The sequence below is a fragment of the Pholis gunnellus genome, assembly GCF_910591455.1.
Source record: "Pholis gunnellus genome assembly, chromosome: 23".
In the NCBI taxonomy this organism is placed as follows: Eukaryota; Metazoa; Chordata; class Actinopteri; order Perciformes; family Pholidae; genus Pholis; species Pholis gunnellus.
In genome coordinates this window covers 2960816-2979464 of record NC_136550.1, presented here as the reverse complement: position 1 = coordinate 2979464, position 18649 = coordinate 2960816, and the positions used below count along the sequence as shown (strand labels likewise).

Here is an 18649-nt window from a genome sequence, read left to right as displayed (position 1 = left end):
TTTGTCGCTGAGAAGAATTCAGAAATATAAACTTTTCTCGTTTTTATACGAAGATGTTTATAAAGTACAAGGTAATGAATAAATGACTTAATGTGTTAATGTTGGTGTTATTATCATATGAATCATGTTGAACAGATTTAACATTTTGCTCATAAATTATTCGTCTTGATGGTCAAAAGATTTGTTAAATCAAAACTGTAAGGGTTAAAAGTTAACAAATCATAGGCTTGATGAACTGATTTTTGTTCAGACATTCATGTTCCCCAGAGGATGGATCTCGCTGTCTTCTCCTGTAGAGCCACCGTGAGGTGTGTGATCATGTGTCTTGACTATTAGATTGATGGCCAAGAAATGTAGGAACAAACATTCATGTAGACTTCTATGAGCAGCTGGTATTACGTCTACTGAAACAACTTACCAGTGACATTGAGGTGACATTTCTCAGAGTTCCTCCCATCACCTGTGAGCACTTTACACACATAAAGACCCGAGTCAGCAGTCCTGAGTCTGGACACATGAAGTCTGAGTCCTCCTTCTCTGAGGACGTCTTTGTCAAGCTGGACTCGTCCCCGTCATTGTCTGACTATGATAAAGGATGTTTATGGGATTAATATTACTGCTGCATTAATAAGTATGTTGCTAAAAAGTCAACTTTTCATGAGCTCAGAGAAAACAGCACTGTTTGTGTGATGATGCATTTTCAAGCTAATTTAAGAGGCTTTTTAAATACTTTATCTTAACACACAAAGGAATACATTCTTCAGTCAGTCAGAAACATTCAAATAAAAAACGTGTATCTGTGTGTGTTTCCAAATTGTATTTGATAGAATGGTGGTAAACAGAAAGGTCTTCTGCTCTGAGCTGATGTAAACCTGCAGTTCTCTGTGAGTCTGTTATAAAAACTGAAATCTGCTCCTCTTTAGTTTCTACTCTGGAGACAGTAAGCAGTACTATCAATAGTACTTTAACGTCTCTGACACAAAGTGTGAAGATCTGTGAACAGGAGCGATGATGATGATGATGATGATGATGATGATGATGATGATGGATCGTACACAGAAACTAACTCTTCAACATGTCTCTCTTGTTTTGGTCCACTAGGAGTCGCTGTTGAGCCTCCTAACATTTACAGTTCAACGTTACAGCCGACACACATTTACAACGTACACAGTTCTTATATCCAGTCTGTGGTGACAGCTCTGATCAGAACATTACAAACTTAATAGCAGGTAATCATAGCAACGGTGTTAATGCTTCACACAGCTGATAATGATGAAACAGAAAGATCTGAACTCTACACTGTGTTCAATGTATTAAAATAATGCTGAGAAGCATCTTTACCTGATACAACACGTATAAATAATCTCTGCTTCTTTCTTTGTGTTACATCACATAAAGCTTTCAGTGCAAAAGGTTAATGTACAACATAAATATACAAGATATACACATTTTATTTCCTTTATGTAAAACACTTTGCTTTGCCTCGTTGATATCAGCTCAAAGCTCATTTTGTCACTTCAAAGTGCTCCTTAATGAACCCTGATTATTAAACAGCATTGTTTGATTACAGTAGTGTTGTTAGTTCAGCGTGTTGGTTAAAGAGCCCTGGGGTTGGACACATTACTAGTATTGTGCTGAATCTCATATTGCTAAATCATCATTTTTTATTTCTGTTCATATCTTAATGCTGCTGTGAATCCTCAGATATATGAGTCATACACAGATCCAGCTGTGTCTCAGACTAACTGAAGTCCTCCATCAGACTCTTTTAGTGCAAACAGTTACAGGCTTAACATCTCAGTCTTGATGTGTTTTAGATCGTGTATGTTTTGTTGTGCGGAGTAGAAATCTTGTTTTCAATGCAGCGAGCAAATAAATACAAAACCAGTACAGCAGCTGTCAGTCCCAGTCCACAGAAGAGAGCGATCCGTCCCCGACTCTCTGGTGGTGTTCCACTTTGTGTCGGTGAAGGATCTCTTCTCAGAGTTGTTGCTCCTGGTGTCTCAGGCTGATCCCTCACTGCTGCAAAGAGACCAAACAAATCTGTTTCATTCACGTGAAGAAAAAACATTTTCACTGAAAAGAAAACAAGAAAACAACAACAGATGAAGTTGAAACACATTTCACACAAACTGCAAGAAGGAGAGATGGTGGAAGTCCACACTCCTTTTCTTTCAGGTTATTATTTATCTAAACAAAGCTGCTTCATTGAAAGTTCTACTGAATCAACTCACCAGTGACTTTGAGGTGACATTTCTCAGAGTTCCTCCCATCACTTGTGATCACGTCACACAGGTACAGACCCGAGTCATCAGTCCTGAGTCTGGACATGTGGAGTCTGAGTCGTCCTTCTCTGAGGACGTCTTTGTCAAACTGGACTCGTCCTGAAAACTGTTTATCCTGAGACTCTGGAACCTCGACACCTTCACGTAAATGAAACAGGACGTGTCTGATATCAGTTAACATCACACAGTAGATATAAAGGGAGTTGGGGGAGCGGTCAGTGTTGGTGGTGAAGGTCCATTCCAGAGTGATGTTGTGGTTCTCCTCTGCCTGATAGGAGCTCTGTGTCACATTCACTACTAATGATGCTGTTGAGGAGACAGAGAGGGAGAGTGAGGAGCAGACACACTGACAGCTTTAACATGAGAGCCTTTAAACTGCATCTCTAGATGTTTCTGTGGAGTGTTTAGTGATGCTTCAGAGCTGTAGTGCTTTAAACATACAAAAGTCAACTCACCACAGACACAGGAGGTCAGGATGAAGAGCAGCAGGATCCTGCAGATCATCTTCTCCCTGTGAGAGGAGACAGAGGTGAAGAGTCACAAACACATCACATCAAGGTGTTGGAGGTACAAATCTACAGTCTGTCTTTACATCACAATACTCCTTTGTGTTCATCATCCTGCTCATTACACACAACTGATGACACAAAGCCTCGATGCCAATGCAGCATCAATGTGAACTACAAGCACAGCTAAAGCTGCTTTCCCTGAAGACGTTTCATTCATAGTCAAATAAAAGAAGTAGAAGCTGCAGTAATATGTTTCAAGACAATAATAGTTTCAAGACAGCGCCAGATGTTCAACACTACAGGAAACAGTCAACAAGTGTCTCTAAAACACTACAAGCTGTGGAAAGACCCGCTCATGCTCTGACTTTAGCAAACAGAGGCAGAGTGGGGGGGTCTGTAATATGACATGTGAACAAACTCAAGCGTTCAAACTGGTTGTTCTCGTTTATTCAGTTGTCTCACTTTTTGTTTACCATCCAGAGTTAAACGGCAGTTTAACTGACACTGCTGCAACTTCCCCAATCTGATAACTGCCTGTGGATCGTGTTCCTCAATCTGTTCTCTCATGTTTCCTCCAACACATCAAGCTTCTTATTGTCGTCATCAAGCACACAATGAACATCTATGCACCAACATTTATAACAAATACCACACAGTGAACACACACAAACTCATGTTGTTGTTGAAAAGGTTAATTTAAATAATACAGCTGTTTTTAATGGATCAGGTTATATTCTGATGTGTCTTCAATGCATCACATCTTTTTAACTGTTCTTCACTGAACGAACCGACCACGTTATTACCGTAAATATCTTGACAAATACATCAATCCTCACATCATAAATCTGTACAATAATACACAGAAGTGATCATAACTTTATTTTACCGCAGCATTCACTCCCAACACCAAACACCTTCATCCACTATGAGATCAGACTTTAGACTGTTGAGCTCAAATCACTTGACGCCGTATTTTACTGTTGAATTGTCACTTTTCCATTACTTACTGTTTTACTATCTGTTTACATCTCTTCATAACTTCTCATTACGCATAAAGCTACACTAGTTACATTCAGTTCATTCTGTAATAACTGAACACCTGTATAGCACACACACACACACACACACATATATATACATATATATATTTGTAAATTAACTTTGCAGTATTTTATTTACTACATTTAATGAACATTGCTGGAGATGTGCTTGAGACCTAATTGTCTTATTATCCATTAACATCTTAACATTACTGCAACTCAGCGACATCACCACTATATATATACTAAATCTGTTCAACATGATTTATATGATAATAACACCAACATTAACACATGCATTCATTCATTACCTCGTCGGTCTTCAATCGTGTAAAGAAATAAAAAGACAAAGTTCTCCAGTTCACGTCTGAATTCTTCTCAGCAACGAGCAGCACGCTTAGAAGTACAATGTGCAATGTGCAGGTCTCATGTGTGACGTCAAGGCTTCCTTTTAACATGATTGGGAGTAATCTGTTAGGTTGTCTGAATGATCGTACCCGGGTCTCTCTGTCGCCCTCTTAATTTGAGGTGACAGTGCTAACCACTACACCACCGTGCAGCCCGAACAACTCGATTATCCGCGTTCATTGAAGAGTCGCTTCCTTCTCTGGAGCTGAACGTTAGAGGTAATGGTTTCTCACAGATCCTCCTGAGAGTACTGCGGTCAAGAGAGCCGTCATCCGCAGAACGTTGGTGACGCAAGCCGGGGCTTGAAATATAATGCTCGTCTAGTTCTGTTCACGATGACCCCATATATGTCCATGTCAAATGTAATGTCATTTTACTGTACAGTTCTTGAGAGAATTAAAGGCAAAGTTAACTCAAATGGCATTCATTTTCATAATTTCCTCATATTTTGATTAGAGGTTATATTACACTTTCACTGGATTGTTGTTCATGAGGAGCCCTACTATGTCCATGTCTAATTTAATGAGATTCTACTGTAGCCTACTCTTTACTTTTCTCAAAAATCGTACAGTAAAATCTATAATTGTATTATAATTGTATTTCTTATAATGTACAAAATGACGTTGATTTTGACTTGTTATATTAAATTGGACAAATGAGTGATCAAATATAGGTATTTTTCCGTGCTTTGCTATCAAAGCACCCGTACCGTAGCACCACGAATAGACAAGCATTACGAAAAAGAAATTTAGAGAAAAGTCCCAGCATGCTCCAGATCCGCTTGTCTGGTTAATTATAAAATATTCTATTGTCAAACTTTCTGTATCCCAATGGCAATAAAAACTGAAGTCATTTTATTTGGACCACAGTATTTGACCAACATTATATCTTCTCATCTTGGCCCTTTGACATCTTCTGTTTAACCATTCAAATCAGGATTTAAGTGTGACAATTAAATCAATGAGGTAGGTAAATTATGTATAATGTTTAATAAGAATAATCCAAACATCTCTATTTTTCACTTGTCTTTATTTATTGCCTCGTGATCAACACATGCTCACTCTTCCATGTAGGAATGTTTAGTTCTTAAATGGCACAAACATAAGTAAATACGTGATGTGTACAACTAGTTGCGAATTAACCATAAGCATCAAATATCAGATGAATTAATCAGCATTGAATACATCTGTATCAATAACCTGGATAATTAACAAAGTCACAGGTAAATATGAGTAAATCTTTGGTTTAAATACACGTTTACTGCTATCTAGTGGTAGAAAGGGTGAACACTTACAGGCTGTGCTCTGCGTTCACTATAGCACTATACGCTGGAAAAACACATAACAGTGCAGACAGCAACAACTCTGGATTAACATTTTGATTTAATGGGTTAATAGTTGTGTATTGTCTGGACATTTAGTCTTTTTGAGCTAAGTGTATGTTTTAATGACTGTGTAGAAAGGATGTTTTGTTCATGCTATTTATTCCTATTAAAGTAAAATATATATATATACACATAGAGCATGATAACATATCATGCTTATTTCAAACACAGTTTAAACAAAATCATTTTTTTTACTTTAACACTATGATTAATAGATTAAAATGTGCCTACACACCCTCCTTCCCAAACAGTCGGCCATGCTTGCTGAAAAAGGGGGCGTGGCTATACATGCAGTCCACTTTAGATGACGTCGAACACTGTGATTGGCTTAGAGACACCCAATGAAATATGTTTGTGCATTTGGGTTGAGTCAGATGACAGTGATCATAGATGTAGACACACTAAAACAGTTATGTCCATCGGAATGGTGAGGGAATCTGAACGGGTTAATTGAACTTTTGGCTTAAAACAGCAGTTGTGTAAGCTACAGTTCATTTGTATATAAACGTAGCAGGTGTGCTGTTTGTATTCACTAAAATGAAAAGAGAAATGCTTACCGCTCCTCTGGTTTTCTGGATATCAGCTGGTGTCCGTTGTCTTGTGCCTCCAAACATTAACAAACGTTGACATCAAACAATAACTGAGCCTGAGCAGGAAGTCTGATCTTTGTAGCCTGGATGCATGAAAGTGGGCGTGCTCCTACTGTCAGTATCATGCTGTTTATTACCATTTTACATTCACACAGTCAAACTCACTGCACCACTTAATTGAGCACTTTTTAAGATCTGTGATACTTTTTAAGTTAAAAAAAAAAGCACAGAACAACAACAAAGACAATAAAATGACAAAACAAAAACTGTAACATTTGAGATAAGAGCAAGATGAACAGCTATGGCAGTGCTGGACATGAAATAAAACAGTATAATCAGCTTTTAAAGAATTATATATATATATAAGTATGTAAATAGTAGAAGGAACGAAGAGGTTATAAAAGGTCATGAAGACTTTGGATTTGACAGATTTCTGTTCTGAAAGTTTGTCAGGGTGAATATAATAAGGTGAATATAATAAATATACAGAGTCCCTTATCTTCAAAACATTCTGTCATTAGTAAAAGAAGAAGAAAAATGTCCGTTTCACATCTGTTGCAAACAAAGTACGCTTTTCATTCCTAAACCATGAACATTTAAAGGGGAATTCAGGTTTAAAACTTTAATCTTTTTCTCTCAGTAATATTAACTTTGTGCTCATCAAATCGATGTTAATAAACATGCAACAATGCTGGTGAGATTCCTTAAAAGAAATGTTTTCTTCAGTGAGAGTGTCAGATGTTTCTCTTTGATTAATTTCTTAGAAACTTCTCCGGCACAAACATCTTGTTCCTCTTTTACAAGATGGCCAGGTCTCAAGGTCACGTATGAAGGTCACGTATGAACGTTTTGGAGAAGTCCTCTCGGCACTGGCTGCAGCTCTGGCTGCTGCATCTGTGAGTGCAAAGTAATGACTGAAGTGGACTCAGATGCTTCTTCTTAGAATAACTATCAAAAAGGGGAAGATTCCACAGAGTCACAAGAGAACTAAACTGTTGTATCTTTATTTAAGAGAAATGAAAGTATGTGCTCAGAAGTCAGATCCAGCATTGATTCATAGAATTGCTTTTAAGACAAGTGAAACATGCACAGACAGCTTCACAAAATCATGTGAAGAGTTTGAATAAGAGGTGTCTTTTTGTGAATCGTTAAAAGTCATTTTGCAAACTAAAACGTTTCCTGGTTACAAATCTAAAGCGTGAGGATTTGTTGATAATGTTGAGGTTTGGAGTCCTGGCTGAGCGAAACAAACATTGTGACTTGTGTCACGTTGGGCTCTGGGTAACTGTGATGCCATTTCTCACTATTTTAAGATATTTTTACAAACCAAACAATCAATCGATTAATTGGGAAAATAATCAGCAGGTTAATCCAAAATGAAAATAGCTCAAGCTCAACCAAGACAGTAAAATCCTGCTCTTACATTAATGCATGAGTAATAACAACTAAATGATTGAATATATAATATTCTAACAGTCACAGGGGACATTTATACGTTTAATACTTTAGTACATTTTCCTGATTGGTACTTCCGCTGAAGTAAAGTATCTGAATACTTTCTCCACCTATGAAACCAAGTAACATGAACATATTACACTACACCCTTTCTAAAGCTTCTGCAATGGTTATCAGTTATTACTAAATATAAATAATAATTCAGCAAGTCTCTTTTTCTTCTAAGACCATAAATGTTATGATTCAGATTTACTTTCAGTTCCTTAGAATCTGTTTTTATCCTGTCTAATTTTAGCATATCATTTCTAACATCTTTGATGATAAACACCTCATTATAGAGCAGACGAGGTTTTTATACTCAATTCAGGCTTTCAATTCAGCGTTGGACATCTTGTATTGTGGTTTGAATTAAAATGCCCACTAGGTGTCATGAGATAAAAACATATGATGGTCGACAAGCTGCAATATGTGTCAGCTTTAAGAAGTTCAGCTTCTGACTGTAACAATAAAAGGACACACATTTAGTCCAATATTGTCTTTAGTGAAAATAAACAACCCAACAAGAGTTAATTATTTCCAGAAATTGTTGTTCGGGACATGAACATGTGAGACGGCTTCTTCTTTTCTTCTTTATCGCAGCAGGAAACAAGACTCATCTCCTTGAGTCAGCTCGAACTGCAGGAAGAGGAGAGCCTGTTATTGGAGCCTTCATTTGAATTATTAATCATTGTTTCTCCAATAATTTGTATCCAGATAAGCATCTAGGGCCTAAGCTTTTTTTTAGACACAGTGAACATTGAGACCATGAGGAGATTAAGTTCAATGTTGTTGAACAGTTAAATTAAGGAATAAAATGTGAAATGTTGTTTAAACAGAAAATTGTACAGAGTTTGTCTGGTGGCAAGTTAACTTCAGTTCATTGTATCATACAAAAACACTGATGATAGATTAATGTTGAATACAAATAGAGCAATAGTTAAGGCTGCATGAATTTGTAACTTGTATGATTCCCGGAGGTGTTCCTACATTTAACTAACTTTCTGTGTATATTCACACAGACGATGAAGATGACGAAGTGGAGGATGACCAGCAGGACGGCACACAGCAGCTTGGGCACGGGCATGAGAGGAGCAGGCTCAGCGCTGACTGCTGCCCAACGAACAAAGGAGGAAGAGAAAAGGCATTCGATTGGTTAAATCATAGACTATATATATATAATAGACAATGTATATCAATCTCAAATTCAAATAAAAAGCAGGCATATTATGGTGCAGTTCAAACACTATTTAAGTTACTTCTCACCACCAGTGAGTGCACTTTAAACGTCAGAAAGGAAACAAGGACATTTGAATTTATTGATGAAATGATCTGTAAATAATTTGCATGTGTTACATTATTCTAGAATATTCTATCATTCTGTTTTTTATTGATGTAGCCTCCACATACACATGGTATGCAGAGAGCACAGCACACCATGGTCACCTCTAACAGCCAGCCAGCTCTGTGGGGACTTTCCTTCTGTGGGGAGCTCACAGTGGTAGAAACCTTCGTCAGACTTGGACACCTTCAAAAAGGTCACGTTTCCTGCAGGTCGAGTGCCGATGGAAACGCCATCTTTGAAGAACGTTGCTTTTGCATCTTTTCTGTTCTCGCCGTCTTCGTTGGAACACAGAAGTGTCACTTCATCGCCCTCTGTCACAGGAAGCGCGGGGCTCTTCAAGATCACAGCGCCATCTGAAACCAAACCAAGCTGTCATTGTGGTCATGCACATTGTAGATATTGTGGGTATACCTGCACAGCATAAAGTCAGCCTCAAACATGCATTAAAGGCTCCATGCACACGCGGCGTTACCAGTCACGGTGACGTTGACGCTGTTGCTGTACTCCCCCAGCTCAGACTCGCACCAGTACACTCCGCTGTCCGACGAGTAGACGTTCTCGATGACGCAGGAGGACCCGTTCGACACTCCCCAGTCAGAGTTGCACAGCTGAGACGCATGCGAGGAGGTGTTTCTCTTCAATATCCAACCGTCAGAGCTTCCTGCCTCTGCACAGGTCAGAGTGATGGAGTCATACCAGAAGAACTGAGATCTGTTGGGGTGGATCACCAACGTGGCTGAACAGGAAGGAATGTGAGAACCATCAGATTGAGGTCGTCATAAAGATCTTCTGGCCACATGTGTTTTTGACTCGTCGTTGTTTGTTATTCTGTTGGTGAGTTTCACGTTTGACATATACTCTCTTTAGTGGATTTGTACACGATGGTAAGCAGCTGTGATTCAGCATTGTTCACATAATTGGCTGCTAGAGTTACCTGGAGGACTACATGGCAGTACATACATTGCAGTGGTGGAAGTATGCTGTTTTCAGATCCTTTACTGAAGTAAAAGTATGTAAAAAAAAAAGACTTTACGTGCAGTTATTGTTCCCTGTCAGTGTTTTACTATTATAGATGATGTTGGGTCATTTAACCTACATCAATGCCTCATATTCTATAAATTCATCATGTGTTTGTCGCTTCGCTGTCCTCTGAGAACCACGTCTCTAAAAAGAACAAACAGCTTAGTGACGTCGCATTTTCCAGCCGATTCAAGAGGCTTTTTAAAGTTTATTTAGCTGAAGAAGTAGAACTTCCTCACCACATAAAGAAACACTTCATCCTTCAGTGTATCATAAATATTCAACATCAACATATCTGGAGATACGTAGTTGTCACTGGACAGGAAGGGGACGAGAAGCTGTAAGCTGAAAGGAAACTAAAGCTTTCAGACTAATGTTGTAAAAAGTACAACATCCCTAACCTCTGAGATGTAGCGGAGGAGAAGTAGAAAGTTACATCAAATGGAAATACTCAAGTAAATTACAAGTACCTCCAATTGGTACTCAAGTACCAATTGCAAAGTAAAGTAAATGTGGCCTTTGGACCACAAAATAAAAAAAGTAGATGTAGGTTGTGTGGTTATATAACTTAAAAATAGTTACGAGGTAAAACACTATATTGACTTAAAACAAATTGAGTATTTTTTTATGAATTTTAAAATAGAATTTGACCCGAGAACGCAAACGGTTCTAGCTCCTTTCTAGCACAACACGAGGGTTAAAAAGGCTGTAAGGTGATAAATAGGTGACAATAGAAAGCAGAAAGTGATATATTTTTAAAAAAAAGTTAGATTTCTCACAGAGCATCAGGCAGAGTGACGTGATCCCCATGCTGTCTCGATGTTGTCCGTTTTCTTCTTCACCTCAGGGTGTTAGAAAGTCAGCCCACAACATCCTTTACAGGAAATAAAACACAGCAAGAGTTCAACTTTGTAGTATGGAACAAAACGCCTCTCATCTTTCATCTTGTAAAAAGAAATAAATACATTTCTACATCACGATAGTTCAATAAATGAATGTGAAAACTTTGCATGGACCAGACTATGAGAATCAATGCTGTAGAAATCATCTAAAGGACCTGATTTAATGAGACTCAAGGCCACAGAGTGTCCTAAAACATATGTAAATATAGGGTAAGGCAGATTCTGACTACAGCTTTAATGAAAGATGAATATTTTATACTGCAGCAGATTATAAAGAGACTGAGGGAAAACGTTCTATCACATAATTCACATTCATGTTAGACTGATGAAAACATCTGTGATAATCGGAGGTGCAGTCTTGGACTGTAAAAGTCCAAACTTACAGTAACAAATTACAAAACAATCCTTCAGAGACGTAGCATTTCATTGTGTGCCAGCAGCAGCTGTGGATTTAATGCGTTAGTTTGCTGAAGTCTTTCTAAAAGACTTCTCACCTCCACAGACTTCAAGGTACACATGTTAACGTGAAACCAGAACCATTCAGCTCATTCACACCCACACAGCTTCACACCTGCCACCAGCCTCATGCAGACAAGCTAACAGGAAATGAAGCAGCCTGGACAAAAAAAAAAAAAAAAAATCTAACGACCATTAACCACAAACCGTCATAGAAAATAACCCAGATAATTTAATTCAAATCTGCATGAATCACTATTCAGCCACCAGAGGACAGAAAAACATCAAAAACAAGCCGACGGGTACACATCACACATCACTGAGTTGGTGCCATTGCAGCTTGTTAACACACATTTGTGTCCACATGCAGAAGAAACAAAGCAACGAGATCAGTCACGTGGAGTCGTGTTTCTGTCCACTTCTTGAATGTAAGGGTATTGATTTTTGCAACTTTAAGCTTGCAGCTGGATCCTCGCAATGTCTCGAGATCACATATCTCACAAATATCCAGCAGGATTCAGGTTAATGCGTTGTTCAAAACAACAACGGTGGCTCATAAGAGGTTAGCGTAGATGCTGGCGCACCGCATCAGTTACATCACAACTGGAGAGCATTTCTTCTTTGAAAGAAGAAGAAAGAACGACACTGAAGTAGAAAAGATGTTTCAGCTCTTCTCCCGACTGGCTGGTAAGAGTTTGAGTGACAGATGGTTCACCCAACACTGTTTGCAGATCACTGTTCGCTGACCTGATGGTGAAAACATCCAAACCATTGAGGCTCTGAGCTTGAGGACCTGCAAGTCCAAGCCTTCTTCTGAATTAATTATTCAGAAAACAATGTTTAAGTCAATGACAGAATCATGTTAAGGATCATTTTATTGATACTAATTCATAAGTACAAAACTAAGTGCAACTTGGTTTTCAAACATGCAAAAAGTTTAGTTTTGAATAAAACATTTTAAAAACATTTGACAGTAACAAATACATCCTGTCACATGACAACATATTGATGCTTGACAATTCTGTAGCTGTTTGTTGGTCTGTTTTCACAAATAAAGTTCGTTGATATGGTTGTTTTTTTTTAAGGCGGGGCAACTTTATAACAAATTTATTAACAAATAAATGAATATGACAAAAGAGAAGCTTTTGAATATAATTGTAGTGGCGTAAGAGACAGAAAGAATTACATTTACAATACACATCTAAAAACAGCTTAAAATTAAAGTAAATGGAAATCAGATGCATCTGTAGTTGAAGTGTAGAAATTACTTCTTAAAACACTTTAAAAGCTGAACGCTGGCGGATCGAACCCTTCACCTGTGAAGCAAATAGATAAATGCCTCATTCACCAGGTTGCTAACCAATAAAAGCTCCCTTTTTAGTATTAACAGTACAAAAGCTTTAAAAATATGTAAATATGTTATTATCCTGACAGTTCACAGAATGAGTATTAACACTTTTAAAAACTCCAGAGCAACCAAAGAGAATAAAACAAACCCCAGAGTCCAATAAGTCACACATGTGCACAGGACTTCTTAAATAAAGGTTTTGTATTTAGATAAGAACGTGTTTTCGTCTTTTTTCAACTAAATCAATCTACATAAAGTAACAGCTACCACGAAGGGTCTGAAGACCAGAAACCTGAATACATTCAAGTGTGCAGAGATTTAAATTTAAAACTCTTCCTCAGGAAACTTTTTTGGTTCACAGGATGTTTTTCAAATCTGCAGAATGAGCAGCAACTCATGACCGCTCAACGAGTGTCGATGGCTCGTGGGTACCCAACATCTTGTAAACATCGGTAAGCAGTTATTGGTTTCAAAGCCACCAGAACTGATCACAAAGTTCTACTCCCTACTCATATACGGCACCGGCTCCGCTTCATCTTCAGGTAAATTTGCCAGAACAGTGTAGCGGTTACTGGACGGGACTGAGATGGTGGATCTACGTGGGGCCTTGGCGCCGTTTGAACGAGGCCGAGAGTCAGACATGCTCATCGAACGGCCAACATGCGTTCCCTCTGCAGGGAAGGGTGGAGAAGCAGCTGGAGAAGCAGCGATGGGCGACGCAGCACCGCTATTCGTCAAAAGATCAGGACTGCTGTTGTTGCGACTGCTTCTTGGAAGCTGGGGAGCTGGATTTGGTATTGAGACGCCGGGTTTTGAATCTTTGTTCTGGGGGAAGTTGACAGATTTCGGACTGATGCTGTTGGTTGAGGCTGCTGGTTTTGGATTGAAGTCGTGGCGAAACTGGTCTGGGGCGAGGTTCGTGGGCACAACAGGACTCTGCTGAGATCTGAGGTCCTTAAGTTCTCCAGTTAGTCTGCAGATGGTCTCATCTTTGGCATGAAGTTTTGACTTCAATTCATCGACTTTTCTCTGATACTCGGTGGCGGCATTTTGGACGGAGTCTGCCTGGTTTTTCAGGTATTGACGTTCTGCATTGCTGCTGGTTGAGCTTTGGAGTGATGATTGGTTGGAAAGCAATTTCTGTACCCCTTCTGTGTGAGAACAAAAAGAAAAATGTTCTTTTAGCACTTGATGCTTCCTGTGTTTGGTTCACATATAAAGTTCTGCGTCACCACTTTTATTTGCTTTACAATCATGGTCAGTAATCTTCCAACAGACAAAGCTTCTTCAAGTTTCTTTAGATTAATGAATGAAAATATCTTCGGTCACACTTTGTGTTTGTGTTTCAGGTGTTTGGATTAGATTTATCTGATGATTCCCTCACCAAGCGGAACTGATCGGTTACCTTAAAGCGCTAAAAGATGTTTCTAACTCTTAGCTTTTATTCCTTTTTCTAACTGAGATGTGACCTGATTTGAATCCTGACTTCGGTACAAATATACTGCTCTCTCTTTTTCTACAAACAAACTAATTCCATAAATATAATCTCAAAAGATGCAATGATCACAAATATTACACACATATCTGTGTCCGTGTGGTATTTGGCTGAAGAAGCTGGTGCTGAATTTCGAGATTTGCCAGATGCAATCAAAAACAAGTTTCCATCTGCTTTTAACAAAAAAAGTGTGATCGACTCACCAAAGTTGCAATATTTCCAGCATAGGAATGCTATAAATGTAGTTAGAGTTATGGATGCTAGAACAGCCATGCTGGTCTTTAGAGTGCAGGATCCCATGCAGTCATCTGAAATAATAATAAAGATTACACAGACATAAGTATATTATATGAAATTCAGAAAATAGGAAACACTAACGACAGTCACACTAAATGTCCAAGTCATTAGATTCTCCTCGGATAAGAAAAACTTAATTCTTTGACTGAAATGCGATATATTTCTAAGAAATGGGGATTCGGACACTCAAACACTAACAAATATAAATGTTTGATTTAATTATCTTGGCCAGAAAAACCTCAGTATGTTAGTATCCTACAAATAAGATAAGAGTCAACAGTGTTAGAACATGCACTAATGACCAAAATACATCAACATATCTTCATGTCTTCATCATATTTCTCTTCATTTATTGAAATTTGAAGAAGTAAAAAGCTCAAAGTACTCTAAGCGGAACGGCAGGGTTACGTCACTTTGGCAATGCGGACAACCATTTTAAAAACTGGTCCAGTATTGATGGAGAACGCTGCAGACAGCAGCCACTAAACGGTCCTTTATGGTGACGTGTAACCGCTCAGGGAAACTCCTCACCCCTAATGCTCGTCCACTAAAAGGGCTTGTGGAAATCATCGAAATATTCAGCCTTGACATTGAAAATACCGGCACTCTTCTCTCCAACTCTGACTCACGTTTCCACTGATGGCAACGAGTCACATGACACCCTAACAAACCGGATCAAGAGAAAGGTTGAGAAACCCGTTTTATTTCTTTGTAGGGTTCTTTCCTTAAAGATGTCAGAACAACAATCTGAGCACGAGTCAGTGGCAAAAACAAGCACTTTTAGTGGACGTACAATGACGATGAGGAGTTACCAAAGAGATACTTTAGTTCAAAACTGAACTAATTTCAAAATGTTTTGTCCCTATAAGACACTTAGACACAAAAACATAGGGAAATAGGGTCCAGGTTGAAAAATATAAAAGTTTTTTATAGCAAAACTGTATGCGGCTGACAAACAAACAAGAGAATGTGAATGTAGGTTTAAGTTACAGTTAAAGCTTCAGAGTACCTGGTATGTAAATCTCCGTGACCCTCGTCTGGTTGATCTCAGACTGGTGAACTCTGCAGGTGAACCTGTAATGAAAAGACATGAATTCATTAAAGTTCGTTTTTGTAGAGTTTTGTGCCGGAAGGAAGAGCAGCAGACAAAAACATCACGTGTGTGCGGATAATATGCAATATTTCCATCTACGTTTACCATATCATTTGCATTTCATTGGTGCTCTTCCAATGACGTCATGACGTTAACGTGAGGTAAATAAAGGAAATGACAACATAGATTTAGAGATGGAACCAAATCTACGCATTAAATAACAAGTCAAAGTATAATTTAACCTGTTGCCAGTCTGCACAGTCGCTCTCCTTGTGACGTCGAAACATCCGCTTGTGGATAGATTCTTCTGGTCTTCAGCACCGATGACGTTTCCCTGAGCATCGAGAAACGTCATCTCGGGCCGCGGGAACCAGCAGCTCGCTTCACACTGCAGAGTCACTCCACCACCTGGAACCATGTAGAGTTTGGGTTCAGGAGCTGCACCTAAACGAGAAACAAAAGAATCGTACAAGGTTTAAACATTTCAGTCAAAATCATATTCATTACCAATGTGGAAAATACTTTGTTTAGCAATAGAGTCCGGTCTTTGTAAGAAATATTTAAGGTTGTATATTTGATCAAAATAATTTAGGTGCGAGTGAAACCGATGCAGAGAAGTCTGAGGGAGGAGCCTGGCGCTCCACACATTACGTAATAAGAATCCTTTCAACAGGAAGTACTTGAGGTGTTGACTCATCTCTTTTACTTCTGGTGAAACAGGTTTGACTTTCGCTTTTTCACATTCTTCCCAAGAGTGAGATGAGAAGATAGATACCTCTGTCGTCTGTGTGGTGAATAAGTAGCTTCAGACAGTGGTGGAATGAAACTAAGTACAAAGTTAAGTACAATTCTGAGGTACTTTTGTACCTTTACTTTTGGCGCCCACCCTCAGGTGAACAGCTCTGTAAGCACTGTTGCCAATGTTTGCACTGTTAGCGCCGTTAGCTGCCAGCCACCGGCTCAGCCATAGCCATGTTGAGAGCCGTGTGGAGGCAATCCCTCTGCTCGGAACATCGAATTTGTTTAAGATCTGAATAGACCTTTTCCACCACTGGTTACAGCCAGCAGCTGGTTAGCTTAGCTTAGCATAGCTTAAAAACTGCAAACCTGGATTTGAGCAAAGGTAACAAATATATAACTATAACAAGCAACTTTTGCTGAGTTTTTTTACGATGAATAAAGTTTTCGGACATACCCACAGAGAGCTCTATTGTACAACTGGCCTCCTGGGGCACCCTCAGGATCCTCTTGCATTCGTATGTTCCTGCATCAGACAGCCGCACGTCGGAAAGCCTCAGCGACACGTTTCCCTTTTTCAGTTCCTTCAGGAAGAGGTTGGTCCGGAAATCGAAAACCGGATTCTTCTCCTCGAAGGTCTCAACGCCTTGCCGATACAGGAAGGAGATGTTGGGCTTCAGACCTTCCTTGGACCACTCTAATGACGGGACGTCTTCGTCCTCACTGACCTGGATTCGGCAGGGAAGGATGACCGTTTCGCCAACAAAGGTCCGGATCTTCACTGATCTGTCTGGTGATGCTTCTCCTAGCAATTAAAAAAAAGAAATCTTATTGTCAACAAACCCTACGAAAAGATAACCAACAGGTAATGTGTGTGAAGCCTGATATATCTTCTTGCTATGTGTGCTATGTTTTTATATCCTTTACATTTCTGTCTTGTTTTAAATAGCTTGCTGTTGATTTCCAATGCATTGCTTGAAAATAAATCATTTTTTTTGTATTTGAATTTTGAACATGGCTTAATCCAATCTTCAGATTTATGTTCTGGAAATGTATATGCAAATGAGTGCATATCTAATAAAGATATGGCGTCATATGCATGTTTAAACATACAATCGCATAACTCTTGTCATACAAAAAAGAATTAGTGTCAGAAATTAATTGGGGAAGTTTTGGAGATATCTATAATGGGTTTTTTCACCCTATTTATTTAGTTTCTCCCCTACACACACAGACACGGGCGCGCGCGCGCGCACACGGGCACACACACTAAACTTTCTTCCCTCAATTCGTTTTAGAAGAACCCACGTAAAACGGTGCTATTCAGCTACACTAACAGCTTCTATAACACACTCATGTCTTAATAACAAAGTAAAGCATTCATAAATAAGACACAAACCTTTAACGTTCAGAGGCTGAAGTCCTGCGCAGCAAAGCAGGGCGGCAACCACCAGGAAGAGAAGACGAGACATCACGGAAAATAAAATCGATATCCAAACAAAACTCTTCGCAAAGTGGATCGAAAAAGAAAAAGAAAAGTCAGAGTGCGAAGCGGAGTTAAAAAGGTTCGTGTCCGCGGAGTGAGTCAGACTGACTGGTCAGCCGCTCATTCACACGTTTTGTCAGCACAACAAAACAGCTCCATCTAGTTTTTCCCAAAGGAATAAATACAAAAAACTAGACAGATGCATTGCGATCTTATGACAGTATTGAATAGAAAGTAAACTAAACCTTAAAGTTACTGCTTTAGTGAGCAAACTAGATTGATTTGGCCTGGATGGATGGAAAGGTGACGGCACTATCCACAGCCCCCCAAAAAGCTTCCTTTGTCAGGTGACAAGGAAGCATGCATCGCCCGAGCACGACTGAAAGCTGGCATCAAGGAGGCAAAGAGAGACTGGTGAGAGACCTCCACACCAACAACACTAAAGCAATGTGCAGGCCATCATCGCCCCTGTATCCACAGAGGATGCTGTCTCCACTGACTCCACTCAGAGTGTTGTTTGTTGATTTCAGCTCAGCCTTTAACACAATCTCCCCCATTAAACTGATAAACGTAGCACTCTTGGCTTGAGTACCTCCCTCCAGTACTGGTTATTAGACTTCCTCACAAACAGCTCGAGGAATATGAAGAAAAAAAACATCGAGCCACAACCTGTTCACCCTGCTGCCATCTGGATAGAGATACTGAAGTATCAGCTGATGAACCACCACAACTCCTTATACTCCTTAACTCCACCCTCCATAT

At 39.2% G+C, this 18649-nt stretch overlaps 2 protein-coding genes across 2 annotated transcripts; both read right to left on the bottom strand.

The window, feature by feature from the left end:
• Positions 1–349: 349 nt before the first annotated feature.
• LOC306714349 (uncharacterized protein) lies at positions 350–4223 on the bottom strand. The gene is made up of 4 exons (XM_079184355.1): positions 4146–4223; positions 2741–2796; positions 2235–2591; positions 350–2022 (listed from the first exon to the last, which is right to left on the bottom strand). Exons 2-4 carry the CDS (start codon positions 2787–2789, stop codon positions 1814–1816), a joined length of 615 nt encoding a protein of 204 aa, XP_079040481.1. The 5' UTR covers positions 2790–2796; positions 4146–4223; the 3' UTR covers positions 350–1813.
• Positions 4224–11718: 7495 nt separating this feature from the next.
• LOC306714848 (butyrophilin subfamily 2 member A2-like) lies at positions 11719–18017 on the bottom strand. Its single transcript, XM_079185002.1, has 6 exons — positions 17801–18017; positions 16859–17206; positions 15906–16107; positions 15580–15644; positions 14477–14581; positions 11719–13929 (listed from the first exon to the last, which is right to left on the bottom strand). The coding sequence occupies exons 1-6, from the start codon at positions 17871–17873 to the stop codon at positions 13277–13279; spliced, it is 1446 nt and encodes a 481-aa protein (XP_079041128.1). The 5' UTR covers positions 17874–18017; the 3' UTR covers positions 11719–13276.
• Positions 18018–18649: the final 632 nt, after the last annotated feature.